General features: G+C 44.3%; 1 protein-coding gene across 9 annotated transcripts in view; it reads left to right on the top strand.

The window, feature by feature from the left end:
• The window catches only part of LOC109908735 (zinc finger protein 438), a 94,628-nt gene extending 87,458 nt beyond the window's left edge, over positions 1-7,170 (top strand). For 7 of the 9 annotated variants that reach the window (XM_020507396.2, XM_031796343.1, XM_031796344.1 and 4 more), the window contains 2 exons: positions 3,033-3,558; positions 5,734-7,170. In XM_020507396.2, the coding sequence (XP_020362985.2) occupies positions 3,033-3,558; positions 5,734-5,886 (679 nt within the window). In that variant the 3' untranslated portion in view covers positions 5,887-7,170. Of the gene's footprint in view, positions 1-3,032 lie in introns of all 9 variants that reach the window. The other 2 variants (XM_020507394.2, XM_031796348.1) reach the window with 2 other exon arrangements.
• The last annotated feature ends 10,258 nt before the right edge of the window (positions 7,171-17,428 follow it).

The raw sequence follows: 17,428 nt of genomic DNA, 5'->3' as shown, positions 1-17,428 counted from the left end.
AAGATGCTGGAGGAAACGGGTACAAAAGTATCTATATCCACAGTATAACAAGTCCTATATCGGCATAACCTGAAAGGCCGCTCCGCAAGGAAGAAGCCACTGCTCCAAAACCGCCATAAAAAAGCCAGACTACGGTTTGCAACTGCACATAGATCATACTTTTTGGAGAAATATCCTCTGGTCTGATGAAACAAAAATATAACTGTTTGGCCATAATGACCATCATTATGTTTGGAGGAAAAAGGGGGGAACTTGCAAGCCGAAGAACACCATCCCAACCGTGAAGCACGGGGGTGGCAGCATCATGTTGTGGGGGTGTTTTGCTGTAGGAGGGACTCGTGCACTTCACAAAATAGTTGGCATCATGAGGTAGGACAATTATGTGGATATATTGAAGCAACATCTCAAAACATCAGTCAGGAAGTTAAAGCTTTTGTTGCAACTGGGTCTTCCAAATGGGCAATGACCCCAAGTTACTTTCAAAGTTGTGACAAAATAGCTAAAGGACAACAAAGTGTAGGTATTGGAGTGGCCATCACAAAGCTTTGACCTCATCAATCATGTAGAAAATTTGTGGGCAGAACTGAAAAGGCGTGTGCTGTCAAGGAGGCCTACAAACCTCACTCGGTTACACCAGCTGTGTCAGTAGGAATGGGCCAAAATTCACTCAACTTATTGTGGGAAGGTTGTGGAAGGCTCCCTGAAATGTTTGACCCAAGTTAAACAATTTAAAGGCAATGCTACCAAATACTAATTGAGTGTATGTAAACTTCTGACCCACTGGGAATATGATGAAAGAAATAAAAGCTGAAATAAATCATTCTCTACTATTATTCTGACATTTCACATTCTTAAAATAAAGTGGTGATCCCCTAATTGGTCTAAGACAGGGAATTTTTACTTGGATTAAATGTCAGGAATTGTGAGAAACTGAGTTTAAATGCATTTGGCTAAGGTGTATGTAAACTTCCGACTTCAACTGTAGGTATGTGGTTGCAAAGGGTATCAGTGTCTTAACAGCATGATTTGCCAAGGCAGGATACTCTGAGCGCAGCCCAATCCATAAATCTGGCTGTGGATTCTGATTTAATTTACATTTTCACAGAACCGCTTGTTGCAATTTCGATGAGGCTCTCTTGTTCAGATATCGGTAAGTGGACTGGAGGCAGGGCATGAAAGGGATAACAAATCCAGTTACTTGTGTTATCCATTTCAGGAAAGTACCTGCGTAATTGTGCACCAAACTCACTCAGGTGTTTCGCTATATCACATTTGACATTGTCCGTAAGCTTCTTCATTTGCACACAAAATCATACAATGATGGAAAGACCCGTGTCTTATTAATCATAACCTCAGTTTTGTACCGCATATTGAATATAGTTGCGGAGAGTCCCTGTAATCCTAGATTCAGATCATTCAGACGAGAAAAATCATCACCCAAATCGGTCAGTCGTGTGAGAAACTCGTCATCATGCAAGCAGTCAGACAAGTGACAATTATAGTCCGTAAAGAAACTTTAAGCTCGTCTCTCACAAAAAAAAATACTTTGTCAATACTTTGCCTCTTGATAACCAGCACACTTCTGTATGTTGTAAAAGCGTTACATGGTTGCTGCCCATATTGCATGGTGCAGAAAATACACGAGAGTTCAGGGGCCTTGCTTTAACAAAGTTAACCATGTTCACTGTCGTGTCCAAAATGTCTTTCAAACTGTCAGTCATTCCTTTGGCAGCAAGAGCCTCTCGGTGGATGCTGCAGTGTACCCAAGTAGCGTCGGGAGCAACTACTTGCACGCGCGTTACCACTCCACTATCTTTCCCTGTCATGGTTTTTGCGTGATCAGTATATATACCAACACATCTTGACCACCAAAGTCCTTATGATGTCACAAAGCTGTCCAGTACGTTCAAAATATCCTCTCCTGTTGTCCTGGTTTCCTGAAGAGGATGTCTTCCTTAATTGAACCCCCTCCCCCCATGAACGTAACGGATATAAACCAGGAGCTGTGCCAGGCCGTCTGTTGACTCATCCAACTGTAACGCATAGAATTCACTGGCTTTTATGCGAAGCAGTAATTGTTTCAAAACATCTCCTGCCATGTCACTGATGCATCGTGAAAGTGTTGTTTGATGAAGGCATTATCTGTATAGTTGTTTGGGCCTTTTCCCCCAGCATTGTCCCACCCATTTCCGCGGCAGCAGGAAGAATTTAAGTCCTCCACAATAGTATGGGGCTTGTCTGTCCTAGCCACTCGGTAGCTAGCCCCTTCTTATTAATGCGATCTGTTGTTTTTATACATGTCTTACTACTCAAAAGTCGTCTTAATTCTCGCTCCAAAGTCTCCCATGGCTTATTTTTCAAACGGTCATGTTTTGTTTCTAAATGCCTGCGCAAGAGTGACAGTTTCATCGAGTTGTGAGATCGTACTTTTGCACATATAACACACTGTGGCTGAGGAAAGGCAATACTCCCAATATAAGTGAACCCCAAATCAATGTAGTTCTCATCATATTTTCACCTCTTTGATGGTCCAACGTCCCGTTCTGTTGTTCGGTGCTTTCCCGGGTAAGGGGCAGTAGCTCTTCAGCTGCATCAGATTCACAACTGTCAGTGCCCATGCTGGCTGGGCTAACAACAAATGTAGAATTACTGATGCTAACATTGGATGTGGTCATGGAAGCAGAACAACTTGTGTCTTCGACAGGTGCAGGAGTAGTACTGCTGGTAGTAGCAGTACTACCAGTAGAGCTGGTATGTGTCTCTATGGACGCGGGCCTTACTTTTTTAAAACCATTTATCATTATCGAGCCAACGGCTACTCGGGTGAGGAAAAAAAACTCACCCAAATGTATAGCCCAATTGGAAAATATAAATGGACTGTTTGAAAAGAGAAGTACCCCAGTTTTGGAATACCTGTCTTAGAATATTGTGACCTTCTCAGCACATCAAAATAGAACATTCTGGCCCTTCACTTTTCATAAAACACCAGTTCTTCCTCCCATCATATGTCTCCATGTTGTTCGTGTCTCCAGGGCCATGTCTTCAGACCTGGGGGACGAGCAGGGCCAGGAGGAGCGCGAGGACCCAGTGGAGCTCCAGATCAAGTGTAGCCGTTGTCAGGCCATCACCCCCACCTTCGCCGACATGAAGCTACACCTGCTCTATGTGCATGGGGAGGAGGTCCAGGTGCGCCTGCGGGACGGGGCTGGGGGGGTGGGAAGGTCACTGCGGGGGGGCCGGGAGGCAGAGGATGAGCTGGTGAAACACGCCGCCCACTACTGGCGCCAGCTCAATGAGAAGAGGAACCTAGTCCGGTGTGGGAGCTGTGATGAAGAGTTCTTCTCCTTCTCCAAGCTGAAGCGTCATATCCTCTCCCACCACCAGGGGGGACCGGAGGATGATGGAGAGGGGGAGCCGACCGGCCCCTCAGCCCGGGGAGAGAGAGGGGTCCTGAGGCAGGGATTGGTGTTTAACTGTTTGCTGTGCAGCCAGGTCCTGGACAGTAAAGAGGAGGTGATGGAGCACTGGAGAGGCCACCACCACTGTGAGGAGACCCAGGTACTCTGGGAGGCCCTCGGCTCCTACTCGGGGGAAAGGGAGATAGACTCGCCCGACCACAGCACATGTTAACATGGCACTGGACACGTTCTAGGTCGTCTCTGTTGCAGTCACGCTGCACATCTCAGAATATTGACTTTACTTATTCCTTCTAGCCTCTAAGGAAGCAATTTGCCAGAACAGTGCATTTTAAAAGATTGATATATCATATCAACGTGGTTTCTGAGATGTCAAAAAAACACTTCTCCAGGCATTGTGAGATCTTATAATCGGGGCGGGCTGACTACAATAGATATAACCTCGAACGTACCCACTATTTGTGTCTGTCTGAGCCGATCATGCGCTGTGTGCAGCTCTCAAACACACCCAGTTAGTCCCTATGCACACTATCCAGCCGACGCCAACCATGCAGTACATTTCCAGCTACTATGGTGGCTGGGTAACCACTAACCAGGCATGTTCAGCTCACCTCAGTATGGTGAAAGGGTATTAGTCCATACAGAGGTCAGTTATCGCACAGTTTAGTTTGTTAGAGAATCCACTTGATACATTACAAATGATTATTTTGGTATTTTGTGGACTGCACTGTGTTTTGTGTAGATTTTTTTCTATGTTTTAATAGGATTGGGTTGTTTTGTATTGAATATGTACAGTATATACAGTACCAGTAAAACGTTTAGACACACCTACTCATTCAAGGGTTTTTCTTTATTTTGACTATTTTCCACATTGTAGAATAATAGTGAATACATCAAAACTATGAAATAACACATGGAATAATGTAGTAACCAAAAAAGTGTTAAACAAATCAAAATATATTTTAGATTCTTTAAAGTAGCTACCCTTTGCCTTGATGACAGCTTTGCATTCTTGGCGTTCTCACAACCAGCTTCATGAGGAATGCTTTTCCAACCTTCTTGAAGGAGTTCCCACATATGCTGAGCACTTGTTGGCTGCTTTTCCTTCACTCTGCAGTCCAACTCATCCCAAACCATCTCAATTTGGTTGAAGTCGGGTGATTGTGGAGGCCAGGTCATCTGACGCAGCACTCCATCACTCTCCTTGGTAAAATAGCCTTTACACAGCCTGAAGGTCTGTTGGGTCATTGTCCTGTTGAAAAACAGATTATAGTCACACTAAGCCCAAACCAGATGGGATGGTGTATCGCTGTAGTGGCCATGTTGGTTTGGTTAAGTGTGCATTGAATTCTAAAAAAATCACAGACAGTGTCACCAGCAAAGCACCCCCACACCACATCCTCCATGCTTCACGGTGGGAACCACACATTCGGAGATCATCCGTTCACCTACACTTGAAGAAACTTTCAAAGTTCTTGAAATTTTCCAAATTGTCTGGCCTTCATGTCTTGATGAACTGTCATTGCTCTTGGCTTATTTGCGGTGTTCTTGCCATAATATGGACTTGGTCTTTTACCAAATAGGGCAATCTGCTGTATACCACCCCTACCTTGTCACAACACAACTGATTGGCTCAAACGCATTAAGAAGGAAAGATATTCCACGTGACTACCTCCATGAAGCTGGTTGAGAGAATGCCAAGAGTGTGCAAAGAGTGGCTACTTTGAAGAATATCAAATTAGTTAGTTTAACACTTTTTTTGGTTACTACATGATTCCATGTGTTATTTAATAGTTTTGATGTCTTCACTATTATTTCTACAATGTAGAAAATAGTCAAAATAAAGAAAAACCCTTGAATGAGTAGGTGTGTTCACACTTGACTGTGTGTGTGTGTATATATAGATATCTGTTTGTTAAAACTATGTAAATAAACATAATACTGGTAGAAACACAGGCATATTGTACCTAAAATCTATTGGCCTTGAAAACAGTCATCCCATCTATGGTAAATGATTGACTGAAGTCTAAAGTCTAGGTTGTGGCTTTAGGGACAAAACTTTCCAATTCAACTGTGTGTTACAGTAGCAGGATCCTCTCTAGCTATTTTGACCTAAAGAGGATAACCTTCTCAGTACACCAACACCTGACTGAAACGTCTGAGGCCTTCTGAAAAATTCTAGTCTCGAGATCGACCCATACATCTGGCTCATAACCAACATCGACATTTAAATAGATTATATATTATTATATACACTGAGTGTACAAACATTAAGGACGCCTTCTTAACATTGAGTTGCATCCCCTTTTGCCCTCAGAACAGCCTTGATTCGTTGGGACATGGTCTACAAGGTGTCGGAAGTGTTCCACAGGGATGCTGGCTCATGTGGACTCCAATGCTTCCCAAAGTTGTCAAGTTGGCTGGATGTCCTTTGGGTGGTGGACCATTCTTGATACACACGGGAAACTGAGCGTGGAAAAACCCAGAGGCATTGCAGTTCTTCACATGCTCAAACCGGTGCGCCTGGCACCTGCTATCATACCCCGTTTAAAGGCACTTGAATATTTTGTCTTGCTCATTCACCCTCTTAATGGCACACAACACACAATCCATGTCTCACTTGTCTCGAGGCTTGAAGTGGATTTAACATCAATAAGGGATCATAGCTTTCATCCGGATTCACCTGGTGAGTCTTATCTAGATTTCTGTTTGTGTACTCTGTGGTAATGGAAAAGGGTGAATGATGGGATAACCACTGACAAAACTAGATCTATTTGTTACTATTACATTATGAAGAAGTTATGAAAGCATTGAACGAATGCTGCTAGCTATTATTCAGTATAAACCTGTGGAATTGGGGCACCTGAGGTCTGATGTTATAGAGACTGAAGTAAGCTTGCATGCATGTTTTATGCCTATTTGTGATTGGAACCCCAGCAGAAAAGCCTGTTTTCTCTTCTGTTTGCTTCTTACAAATGGGGAATGTTCAGTGTTGTTTCCTGGTTGGGATAGTGAATTTGTTAAAGGGGTCATAGATGTGGTTTAAACTGTGTAACCTTTTCATACAACAACCAAAAATCACAGGGTAAGTTAAGTGAATGTACCTTGAATGTTTCAAAACCCTACCAAATTCTCTCTCTCTATATATATATATATATATATATATATATATATATTAAATATAGATTAGATTATATATAGACATGTATAAATACAGTATATTGAGAATATATATTTGCATAGAATATATAGTGAATATTCTGCTTTGTTCCAATGGAGGAAACAAACTAGATCGGATTTAGTCATCATCAAACCGGCAACTTATGCTGAGTCTCCCTGCTTGTCTGACACAAACCAGTTGTGCATTCCAAATGACACTGTATTCCCTATATACTGAAGTGCACTACTTTTAATCATGGCCCCTAGTGCTCTCTTCGAAAGAATGTAGGGAATGGGGTGCCACTTGGGACACATGTCAGGAAGAAGCAACAATGAGAAAGAACTCGCCTCCCTTAGTGAGGCTAGACTTGCAGCACATACAAATCAATGGTGTGAAAAGTAATCACATAGCTAATATGTCTTTCACAAAATGGTGACTGTGTTGACTGGCTGAAAGTGTTTGATTGTGGCTGTTTGTGAACCTAAAAACCTTACCTTTCTCGGAATAAAACAAATATATGCTTGATTGAATATGACAAGGATTGTGTGACGTATCTAACAAGATAACAAATAAATGCATATTTATTTCCAGTGACAGTATGTTTTCCCTGCTCAGGTAACTGTAAAACCAACCCTGTTGTACGTAACAATGAAGTTGGAGGATGAATCCATGCTCATGTTGTTCCCTATTTATTTTCCTTCATACGTCTCGTTGTGTCCCTATTCTCCACACACACCGCACTGGCGCTCCATTCTAGCAGATAACCCCATCATAGACTGAGAGAATGTGGGAGAAGGTGTGTGCGTGCGTATCCGTCAAAAGATGCTTGGAATGGGATTAATTGAGTGACTGCCGTGAGGGGTCTAGTGGTGGGAGGAGTGTTTGTGTCTGGACCACGTTAAGTGGAGTTGCCAGGGGGTTATATCAAGCACCTACATATGCCTTACCTCAATACCTTCACGGTGAAGTACCCTCCCCCTCCCATCTGTCTGACAGAGGGCATCTTCCTACCGTAACTTCCAATCTCCCCATGATTGAATGAGTGTGTGCCGGGGAGGGGCATATGTTGGAATGGTTGTATTATTAATCTGAGAAAGGTATGGTCCCACAAACATGTAACCTTGGTCATCTCTTTGAATTTATCTTGCCCACTTCCCACACAGACAGACACAATCATCTAACGACTAAGAATAACATGTCTTCTTGCAACATCAAACCATCACCCATTGGAGCCATTTTCCAGGAGGCTTCCAATTGAGGTTTAGCAGAGATGTGTGCATGAATGAGATGTCAATCAAAATAATCACATACCTCATGGCGGATTCGTATTTAATGGATCGGAATGATAATTCAACCGTGGAGTTTATCTCCTCTGCTTTTTCCTCTCCCTCTCTCTTTTACACCCCCTCTCTGTACCGCTCCCCCTCTCCTGTTCTGTCATACAGCCTTTCTCCGCTAGGATGCCGAACCAGGTGGAACTTTTGGAAATTCCTGGTTCCTGTTGTGTTTCCATTGCAATGGATCGATTAGTTCTTGAAATCATAAATGGACTTACTCCAGAGCTGGTTCCACTACCTCGTGGTTCTTCCGATGAAGAAAGGTCATTACTCGCTCTCTAAACTCAAGCATGATACCCTCCTGTAGTGCTTTCATCACTGCCTTGTGGAATGCGGGCCCTCTGCTCTAATTGTGTTGGGGGAACATGACCTGAGGTTAAAGGGTCAGAGGTGAACTCTGGTGTGATTTCAGGTGCTCGCGGAGAAACTTGACAACATTAATTACACAGAGAGCGCAATGTCTGTCACATACGCAATACAAAACATCCACGTTCACATCAAGTGCAACCCATGTTTTAAACAGCATTGCAGCTTTACTGTGTAACACCTCAGTCAGTGTTACGACTTAAAATGCTATCAACCCCAATCTACATACTGTCATCATGGTGAGAGGAGCAGATAAAAAGGAAAGCTCTATAACGCTGTGTGATGCATATTTCTCTTTAATCAGAGTGAACATGTACCACAGCCGTCACACTGACAACCTCCTGCCTCCCACCTCTACAGGAGAGCAGCCTCTCCACAGGGGAGAGATCAAAGATTCAACCCCCCCCCCCCCCACACACTTCTAACAGGATCAGTCAGATAGAGGTACCACACACACCACTAGAGGTATCGGGGGACTGCCTGTTCCTGCTACATCACCTCAACATCTGTAGGCACCTCTATCAGAAAACAGAACATGGACTCAAAAGTGTTCAGAAATACATTTTGCTAACTGTGGTGCCCCATTTTTATGGCTCTCAAATGTAGGACCAAACGGGTAAGGAGTTGGTCTCAATCCCTAGTAGTAAGCTTGGTTGAAAAGTGAGACTGACGTGACTGGGAGGAGCCAGTAGAGTAGTAATGTGAACCCTTAAACACTACCCAGGGGGTCCTGGGCTGGCTTATCGAAGCTGACCTCACCAGGGGAGCACAGGGACAGATTTATGGGCTAGTAAAATGTGACCCGTACTGACCACAGATGTCCTGGCCAACAAGGTAGGGGGGTGAAACCTGATGAAAACACCCAACCCTTGGACTGGACAGGCCTTCTGTCAAGTTTTCCTTTCATGCTCTCTTCCAAGATCTTGATATATACTGAACAGAAAATATAAAAGCAACATGCAACAATTTGAAGTTCATACAGGGAAATCGGTCAATTTGAACACAATTAGGCCCTAATCTATGGATTTCACAAGACTGGCACGAGACCCACTTGAGAGCCAGGCCCACCCACTGGAGAGCCAGGCCCAGCCAATCAGAATGAGTTTTTCCCTTTTTCTTGGAAAAGGAGAAATGCTCACTAACAGGGATGTAAACAAATTTGTGACCAACATTTCTGAGAATTAAGCTTTTTGTTCATGTGGAAACTTTTTGGGTTCTTTTATTCCAGCTCATGAAACATGGGGCCAACACTTTACATTGCGTTTATATTTTTGTTCAGTATATTTACTAGATTATGAGCCTCATATTTGTCTCAACTTAACATCTGTGACACACCAATAAGCACAAGTTGGATCAATCAGTCTGTCATAATCAAAGCAGGTCTTTGGTTTCTCTAAAAGATTTTTCATAACTGGACGTATGGTGGCTTTGTAAAACTGCTCCAGTGTTTCACAGAGATCACACACACTTATGGAGCCCACGAAAGGGTCTAATTTTCCTTCTAGTCTGCTCTGCTCCCTCTTGGTCTTCTCATGTTTCAAAGCTGTTGGGCTCTCTGCTCTCCACACCCTCCCATATCATCCAGCTAATGAGCAGCAAGAGAGACCAGCGTAAATAATAGATGACGGACGGGGGACTGGAGAGAAAGATGGAGAGATGAGAGAGAGAAATGGAAAGGCTGGATGGAGAGAGAGAGAGGGAGAGAGAAAGAATGAGAGCGAGTTGGAGAGAGAAATGGAAAGGCTGGATGTAGAGAGAGAGAAAAGGAAAGGCTGAACAGAGGGGGGGAGAGAGAGAGGGAGAGAAAGAAAGAGAGAGTTGGAGAGAGAAATGGAAAGGCTGGATGTAGAGAGAGAGAGAAAGGTAAAGGCTGAACAGAGAGAGAGGGAGAGAGAGAGAAATGGAAAGGGTAGATGAGAGAGAGAGAGAGGTAAAGGCTGAACAGAGAGAGAGAGAGAAATGGAAAGGGTGGATGAGAGAGAGACGGATGGACAGGGATGGAGAGAGAGAGAGAGGGATGGTGAAAAAGAGATGAAGATAGAGAGGGACAGAGAGAAAGAAATCCTTGTACCCTGTGTCTAAATGAAGCTCAGTTGGATAAAGAGCGAGAGATGGACACTGGCGGTACAGGTGGACTACGGGCCAGTAGCTACAAGAGAATATCGTATTAGCACAGAGCTATGGCCTGATAATGTATGTGTCTCAATTAAGAGCAGTTACGGGAGACCGGAGAGACGGAAGCTGCAGGCTACTGTGTACTCAAATAAATGATAAATTGATATTATCTCAAGAACCAAAGCAGAGCAGAAAAATCTTGATTATGACAGAATGGCGATGTGCTAGGTGGCCGAAAAATACATCATGTCTGATTCCAGGATGAACCAGGACTCAAATGCTGGTACCGTGCATACAGATAACTCAAAGTTATGTTAAAGTGAAATGAAACTATTACCCATGTGATACAAAATACTAATGACACTGTCCTGTATGTGGAACATGTTATTCCCCTATGGATGGGTTAGATGTAACCAGTGAACAGTACTGTATGTTTCTTAGTGGGACTTCAACCATCTGCTCAGGGTCCTCCGAGTGAGACACATAACTCAATATCCCTGAGCCCTGATCTATAGGTCACTCACTTAACAAAGGGTGACGCAAGGAGCTACACAGGGCTGCTATGGCTGTGTCTCAAGTCATGACAGCCCTGAAGGGTTCTGTTCTGTCCAGCCCCATCCCCTCCCTCTCTAGCTACCCATCTCTTTTCTCAGGACAGATAAACAGCTATTTGCAGCTATTTCAACCCCTCTGCCACCAATGCGTCCGGATGTAAAGAAAGCAGAGGAGACGTGGAGAATGTTTCCCTAGTCAGAGCGATGCGATGCTCCGCTCCAGGGACTCTACAGAGATAACGGGATTCTAATGTCTCTCTGCCTTTGGGGAATTATGTCTGCCTGAGTGGTAACCTACATTTACTGAGCAATCTTACAAATAAGGTTAATGAAACAGCCCTGCAGGATGGATGGATGGACGGATGGATGGACACACACACACAAAGGGCCCTGTCTGCTGTGGCGCAAAACTAGCAAGGTTAGTGTGTAGCCAGGCATTGCTGCATCTCAATAGGTAATGTATTTATTAAGGTAGCTACTGTGTGGTTGCAGACATGGCCCTCTGCCCAGCCTTATGTAAAGCATCGGTGTGTGAGTGTGTGCTCGTACGTGTGTGTGTGTGTGTGTGTATGTGTCTTTGATGGAGGAGCAGGGTAAACTCTGACTCACGCCCATCTCCCCCTCATCCCTCAAAACCCCCACCTGCAATTACACAGACAAGCTGGGACATTCCCCTGGCTGATTTGATAGGTTAATTAGTTCCTGCATATAGTAGGACATGTGATGGTGTCATTGAATAACGATGATGATGGCAGGGATAAAAGAGGTGTTGAAGGAGGGGGAGGTGGCATTCAGGATCATCCATTTACACTCTCGTCGTTTCAATCTGTCATAATCCACTTGAATTCATTTCACTAAGACAAGTGTGTGTGTTAGACAAGATAATATAACCAGGTAGCTAGATATTAACCAATCAAACGCCACTTCACAAGTATGACTGTTCTTTTGTGCACTAGAGTGCACTACTGTCTGTGTGTTCATGCATGTATGACTAATAAGTAATCCTCCACACCTCCACCCACCCCCCCAACCTAGCCCCATTCATCCCCAACACGGGTGAGCTCTAACTGGGCATCATGCACCGTCCATCCGACCAGAGTAGTCAGAATCAATTTTTCTCTGCAGCATTTAGATGAGTCACATTTTTTTCAGGCTCAGAGAGCCCTCTCTCTCCCTCCTTCCCTCCCCCTCTTCCTCACTCCCTCAATCCACACTCCCCTGACTGCACCCCCCAACACCCCTGGGGGCTTCCGTGCTCCTCCTGTCAGTGCCCAGGAATAATTCCCCTCCTTTTCACTGCTTTCGGGAGAGGGACGCAGAGAGGTGATGAATCTACAGTGATGTAGAGAAAATGAAATTGACGAGAAGGAGGGAGGGAGGGAGGGAGGGAGGAGAGGAAAAGCTGAGGCTCGCTGCTGCTCATTTGCTCAGCACAGCAGAAACGTGCACAGCCCTTGAGGGAGGGACAGAGAGAGGGAGGGAGAGACAGTGAAAGAGGGTAGTCACTTTGGGCCCCTGGACAGACGATCCGGAAGGGGTTCTGTTGGATATATTCTCTCCTTCCAAACGGCACCCAATTCACAACCCCTTATGTGGACATACAGTGCCTTCGGAATGTCTTCAAACCCACTTTTTCCACATTTTTGTTAGGTTACAGCCTTCTAAAAATGATTAAATTGTTGTTTTTTCCCCCTCATCAATCTATGCACAATAACCCATAACGACAAAGCAAAAACAGTTTGCTAATTTATTTTAAAACTATCTAATTTACATAAGTATGGCACTCCAAGCTTGGCACACCTGTATTTGGGGAGTTTCTCCCATTCTTCTCTGCAGATCCTCTCAAGCTCTGTCAGGTTGGATGGGGAGCGCGGCTGCACAGTTATTTTCATGTCTCTCCAGAGATGTTCGATCAGGTTCAAGTCCGGGCTCTGGCTGTTCCACTCACGGACATTCAGAGACTTGTCCTGAATCCACTCCTGTGCTGGCTTGGTTGTGTGCTCAGGGTCATTGTCCTGTTGGAAGGTGAACCGTCGCACCAGTACGAGGTCCTGAGCGGTCTGTAGCAGGTTTTCATCAAGGATCTTTCTGAACTTTGCTCAGTTCGTCTTCTCCTTGATCCTGACTAGTCTCCCAGTCTCTGCCGCTGAAAAACATCCCAACAACATGATGATGCCACCACCACGCTCCACCTCTGGACGTGATGCTTGGCATTCAGCCCAAAGAGTTCAATCTTGGTTTCATCAGACCAGAGAATCTTGTTTCTTATGGTCTGAGAGTCTTTAGGTGCCTTTTGGCAAACTCCAAGTGGGCTGTCATGTGCCTTTTACTGAGGAGTGGCTTCCGTCTGGCCACTCTACCATAAAGTGCTGATTGGTGGAGTGCTGCAGAGATGGTTGTCCTTCTGGAAGGTTCTCCCATATCCACAGCAGAACTCTAGAGCTCTGTCAGAGTGACCATCAGGTTCTTGGTCACCTTCCTGACCAAGGCCCTTCTCCCCCGATTGCTCAGTTTGGCCGGGTGGCCAGCTCTAGGAAGAGTCTTGGTGGTTACAAACTTCTTACATTTAAGAATGATGGAGGCCACTGTGTTCTTAGGGACCTTCAATGGTGCACAAATGTTTTGGTACCCTTCCCCAGATCTGACCCTCGACACAATCCTGTCTCGTAGCTCTACGGACAATTCCTCTGACCTCATGGCTTGGTTTTTGCTCTCTCATGCACTGCCAACTGTGGGACCTTGTATAGACAGGTGTGTACCTTTCCAAATCATGTCCAATCAATTGAATTTACCCCAAGTGGACTCCAATCAAGTTGTAGAAATATCTCAAGAATGATCAATGGAAACAGGATGCACCTGAGCTAAATTTCGAGTCTCATAGCAAAGGCTCTGAATAGTTGTAAAGGTAAATAAACTATATGTTTTTTTATTTTAAATACATTTGCAAACATTTCTAAAAACCTGTTTTCACTTTGTAATTATGGGGTATTGTGTGTGGGTTGCTGAGGATTTGTATTTATTTAATCCATTTTAGAATAAGGCTGCAACGTAACAAAATGTGGAACAAGTCAAGGGGACTGAATACTTTCCAAAGGCACTGTAGCAGTCACTCTCCAGTAATAATCCTCTCAACAGACAGTACCTTCCCCGTGTGGTGGCACAGATCCAAAACACCTCTATCTCCATCCTGCCTGCCTGGGTCCTACTGAATAGAAGATAATAGAACAGTGACCTACTACAGAGTGCTCATTCTTACACAGGCCTGACATGCAACACTTTTTCTGTCCATCAACATAATCAATACCATGTTATGCTGCAGAGCAGAGAGCAAGAGTGAGCGAGTGTGAGAGAAAGAGAATGAGACAGAGAAAGAGAGAGAGAGGAAGGTAGAGGAAGAGAGAGAGAGAGAGAGAGAGAAAGAGAGAGAGAGAGACAGAAACAGAGAGAGAGAGAGAGAGAGAGGAACTGCTGTTTAGAGCGCTCCTCATATTAAATGGCTGACTGGTTTTAACTGCTCTCTACCACGCCTCAATATAGCACGCCATTTATACACTCTGGGGGATGTTACACCATCTCACCAACCATGTGCCGAAGGAGAACGGGCGAGCGAGGGCCTCTAAAGCACATTGGAAGCTATTATAAACCTGGAGTGCTAGCTACCTGTTCGGATTAAATGAATACACACCAACAGTACATAAAACAGGAAGATGAAACAATAAGGCAGTCTGAGTATAATTGGTATCGATGCTGTTTAAATCTACAGACTGGGATCTGGGAATTTGTTCAATAGTCATTTCAATTATAGTGGTGCTTTGTTGCTGAATCCCAGACTGTAGCTTTAATAAATATCTCCTCCTCCCAGTAAACACCTGTTAGCAGCTTTATGAAGCACAGCTAGCGAACCTCCCTAGAGAAACACACACACATACACAATAAGCTCCCAGGGGAAATCACACTAACATCTCAATGTTTTATTCGCCTGATAATCAGAGCCAAATGCTTCAATAATACAACACCGGAACCAAGCGTTGTTACGCAACACTGGGAGAGAGTCAGTCAGTTAGCCTGCCCACTCACTCACTTTACTGAGAGGTATTTCAAAAGCTTCTGCTGTGATTGTGAAACGTTAATTGGTACATTTGCCAAAATGTTTTTTGATCTCTGAAAGGGGTGAGATTGACTGTGAGGCTACCTCTCCTCATTTGACCTCCTCTAATATCCTTTGTGGTTACTGTGTTTTTAATATCCTGTGTTTAGTCAGTTGGTGTTGAGCAATCACTGAAACCACCATCAAAACTACCACCAACGCAGGCCGAAAAGCAACCAGGCAGCAACCTCAATGATTTAGTAATCAACTCACTGCCAATTCTGGCAGTGGTAGAGCGGCTGGCGGACAATAGCCAGTTATAGGGAAGGGTGAGGTTGGCATATTAGGACCGTAAATGTAGCTTCCTCCTTCCTAGAATAATAACTCGGTAATAATGAATCACCTATGCTATGAAGCTTTACGACACTGTTATGAAGCTTCATAACACTGTTATGAAGGTGTTATAGAGATTGGGTTCAAGTAAAGCGTTACCGATCTTCTCTGGCTAATGTGCTTCAAGGCAGATCAGATTAAGTACTGTGTGAGAGACTTAATGGTGCCTGGATGGAAAACCTCTTCTTGCCATACCAATCCATCACCTCAACGCTAGGCCTCGCTGACGCCAATGTTTGTGTGTGCGTGCGTGTGTATGATTGTGTGACGCTAACGTCTCTTGCTACACTCTCTGCCTGATTCCTGGAGCTTGGCAAAACTTTCACTGCTTTGCAGGATCGAGCTCACAGGAAATGACCTATTGTTCTGAGATAATGTGAAAAATAAATGTTCTTGGAAGGAGGCACGCAGCCCATTGCCTGCCCCCCCCCCACCCGCCACCCCCACGACCCTGACCTGAAAGCTAGTTCCATGGCATCACTGCGGGCAACAGGAGAAGCCAAGAACTAGGACCTGCCAAGTAGAGCCGGCCTGTCCGTCAGATCAGCAAAAGAGAGATGAAGCGAAGCATCGTGTTTCACTGCAGGCCAAAAGGGCTGAATCCTCCAGGGAGATGTGGGAAAAATGTTGAGTCTCCACCTTGGCGAAAGGAAAGCCCCTTCAGATCGCTGCAACGCGCCCGAGGCAAACCAGTTTAAGCACCGCCTTTGCCCTGATACGTCCAAATAACCAGTGACGAAAACCCCAAAACGGGAACTACTACTACTCCTGATCTCATGCATCCCATTCAGTCCCGACAGATTCTTCGGTCTACATGCAGAATCTGCACACGAGCAATTATGGGAAACTAAGACTTACATTTTGGTCAAACAACAAGTGGAGAATGAAGTGAAGAAACTGTCAGATTGATTCCATTCATTATTCCCTCTGGATTTAAAAGCATTAGGATCAAACGTGAGTCTCTTTCTGATCTCATCCAACCTGTCAATCAACACTGAAGAGATAAGTGCTCCCATCCTCTGTATCAAAATGATGAAACGACACGAGATGTGTACCTGAGACATTGTTTCAGCTGCACTGGACTGATCTTGACTGAAACCCATTCTAACTGCAGGCACGTGTAACAAATTACACATTTCCCATATGGGATGAAATGAATGGTGTGGTGGAATGTGTGTGTGTGTGTGTGTGTGTGTGACCGTCTTTTCCATGACAAGGCTAACTCGGTAAATCAGTCAGAATGATGCTGAAAAGCTTACTTATCATTCCTCCACTGCAGAGGTATTGCTGTTGTGGTAACAGTCAGGGGATTGCTGAATCTGAAACGACACGTCACGGCACAAACATCCCTAGATTAGAAAGCAATGGAGTGAAATATGGAGCAACATTAGTGCCAAAAGAAATTCCATTACATTTAAATCATTGTGATTTACTTTGGCATTACTAGAGAGTAGTCCCTATCATCGAACCCTGAGACATGTGCATCACTGTAATGTACATCCAAATAAATAGCTTTGATGTACAGTATACAGTAACCTGTTTCTGACTTTGTTCCCTCCCATGTGGCACCCTATTCCCTATATTGTGCGCTACGTTTGACCACAGTCCCTGAAAATGCACAAAAACAAGCCCTCGTTCCATTTAACGGAGCCATTAACTTCTCAGCTCTCCTGTCTGTTTCTGTTCCCCAGCAGCGCCATGCAGAGTGAACAAACAGGTTATTACTGTCATCCACAAACTCTAAAAAATTATACCTTGCGAAAAAGGGGGTAATTGTGTGACTCTTTCCATTGATGTCTGGAGGAAGGAAGGATATTCTGAACCATTAATATATTCCATCACAAAACCAAAGGCTTTATTCTGGGATTTAAACTCACTGGGTTTTATAGGAGTTTAAGCTCAGGCATATGCCTTCCCTTAATATTAAGGTAGCATGTCACTTCTTTGTGTGTCTAAAGACGATGTGTTGTATTTGGTTACGTTGTGAGATAACCAGAGCC

Source organism: Oncorhynchus kisutch, linkage group LG18 (assembly GCF_002021735.2).
Source record: "Oncorhynchus kisutch isolate 150728-3 linkage group LG18, Okis_V2, whole genome shotgun sequence".
NCBI lineage: Eukaryota > Metazoa > Chordata > Actinopteri > Salmoniformes > Salmonidae > Oncorhynchus > Oncorhynchus kisutch.
The sequence above is the reverse complement of the archived record's forward strand: the minus strand, read 5'-3'. Positions and strand labels throughout refer to the sequence as shown.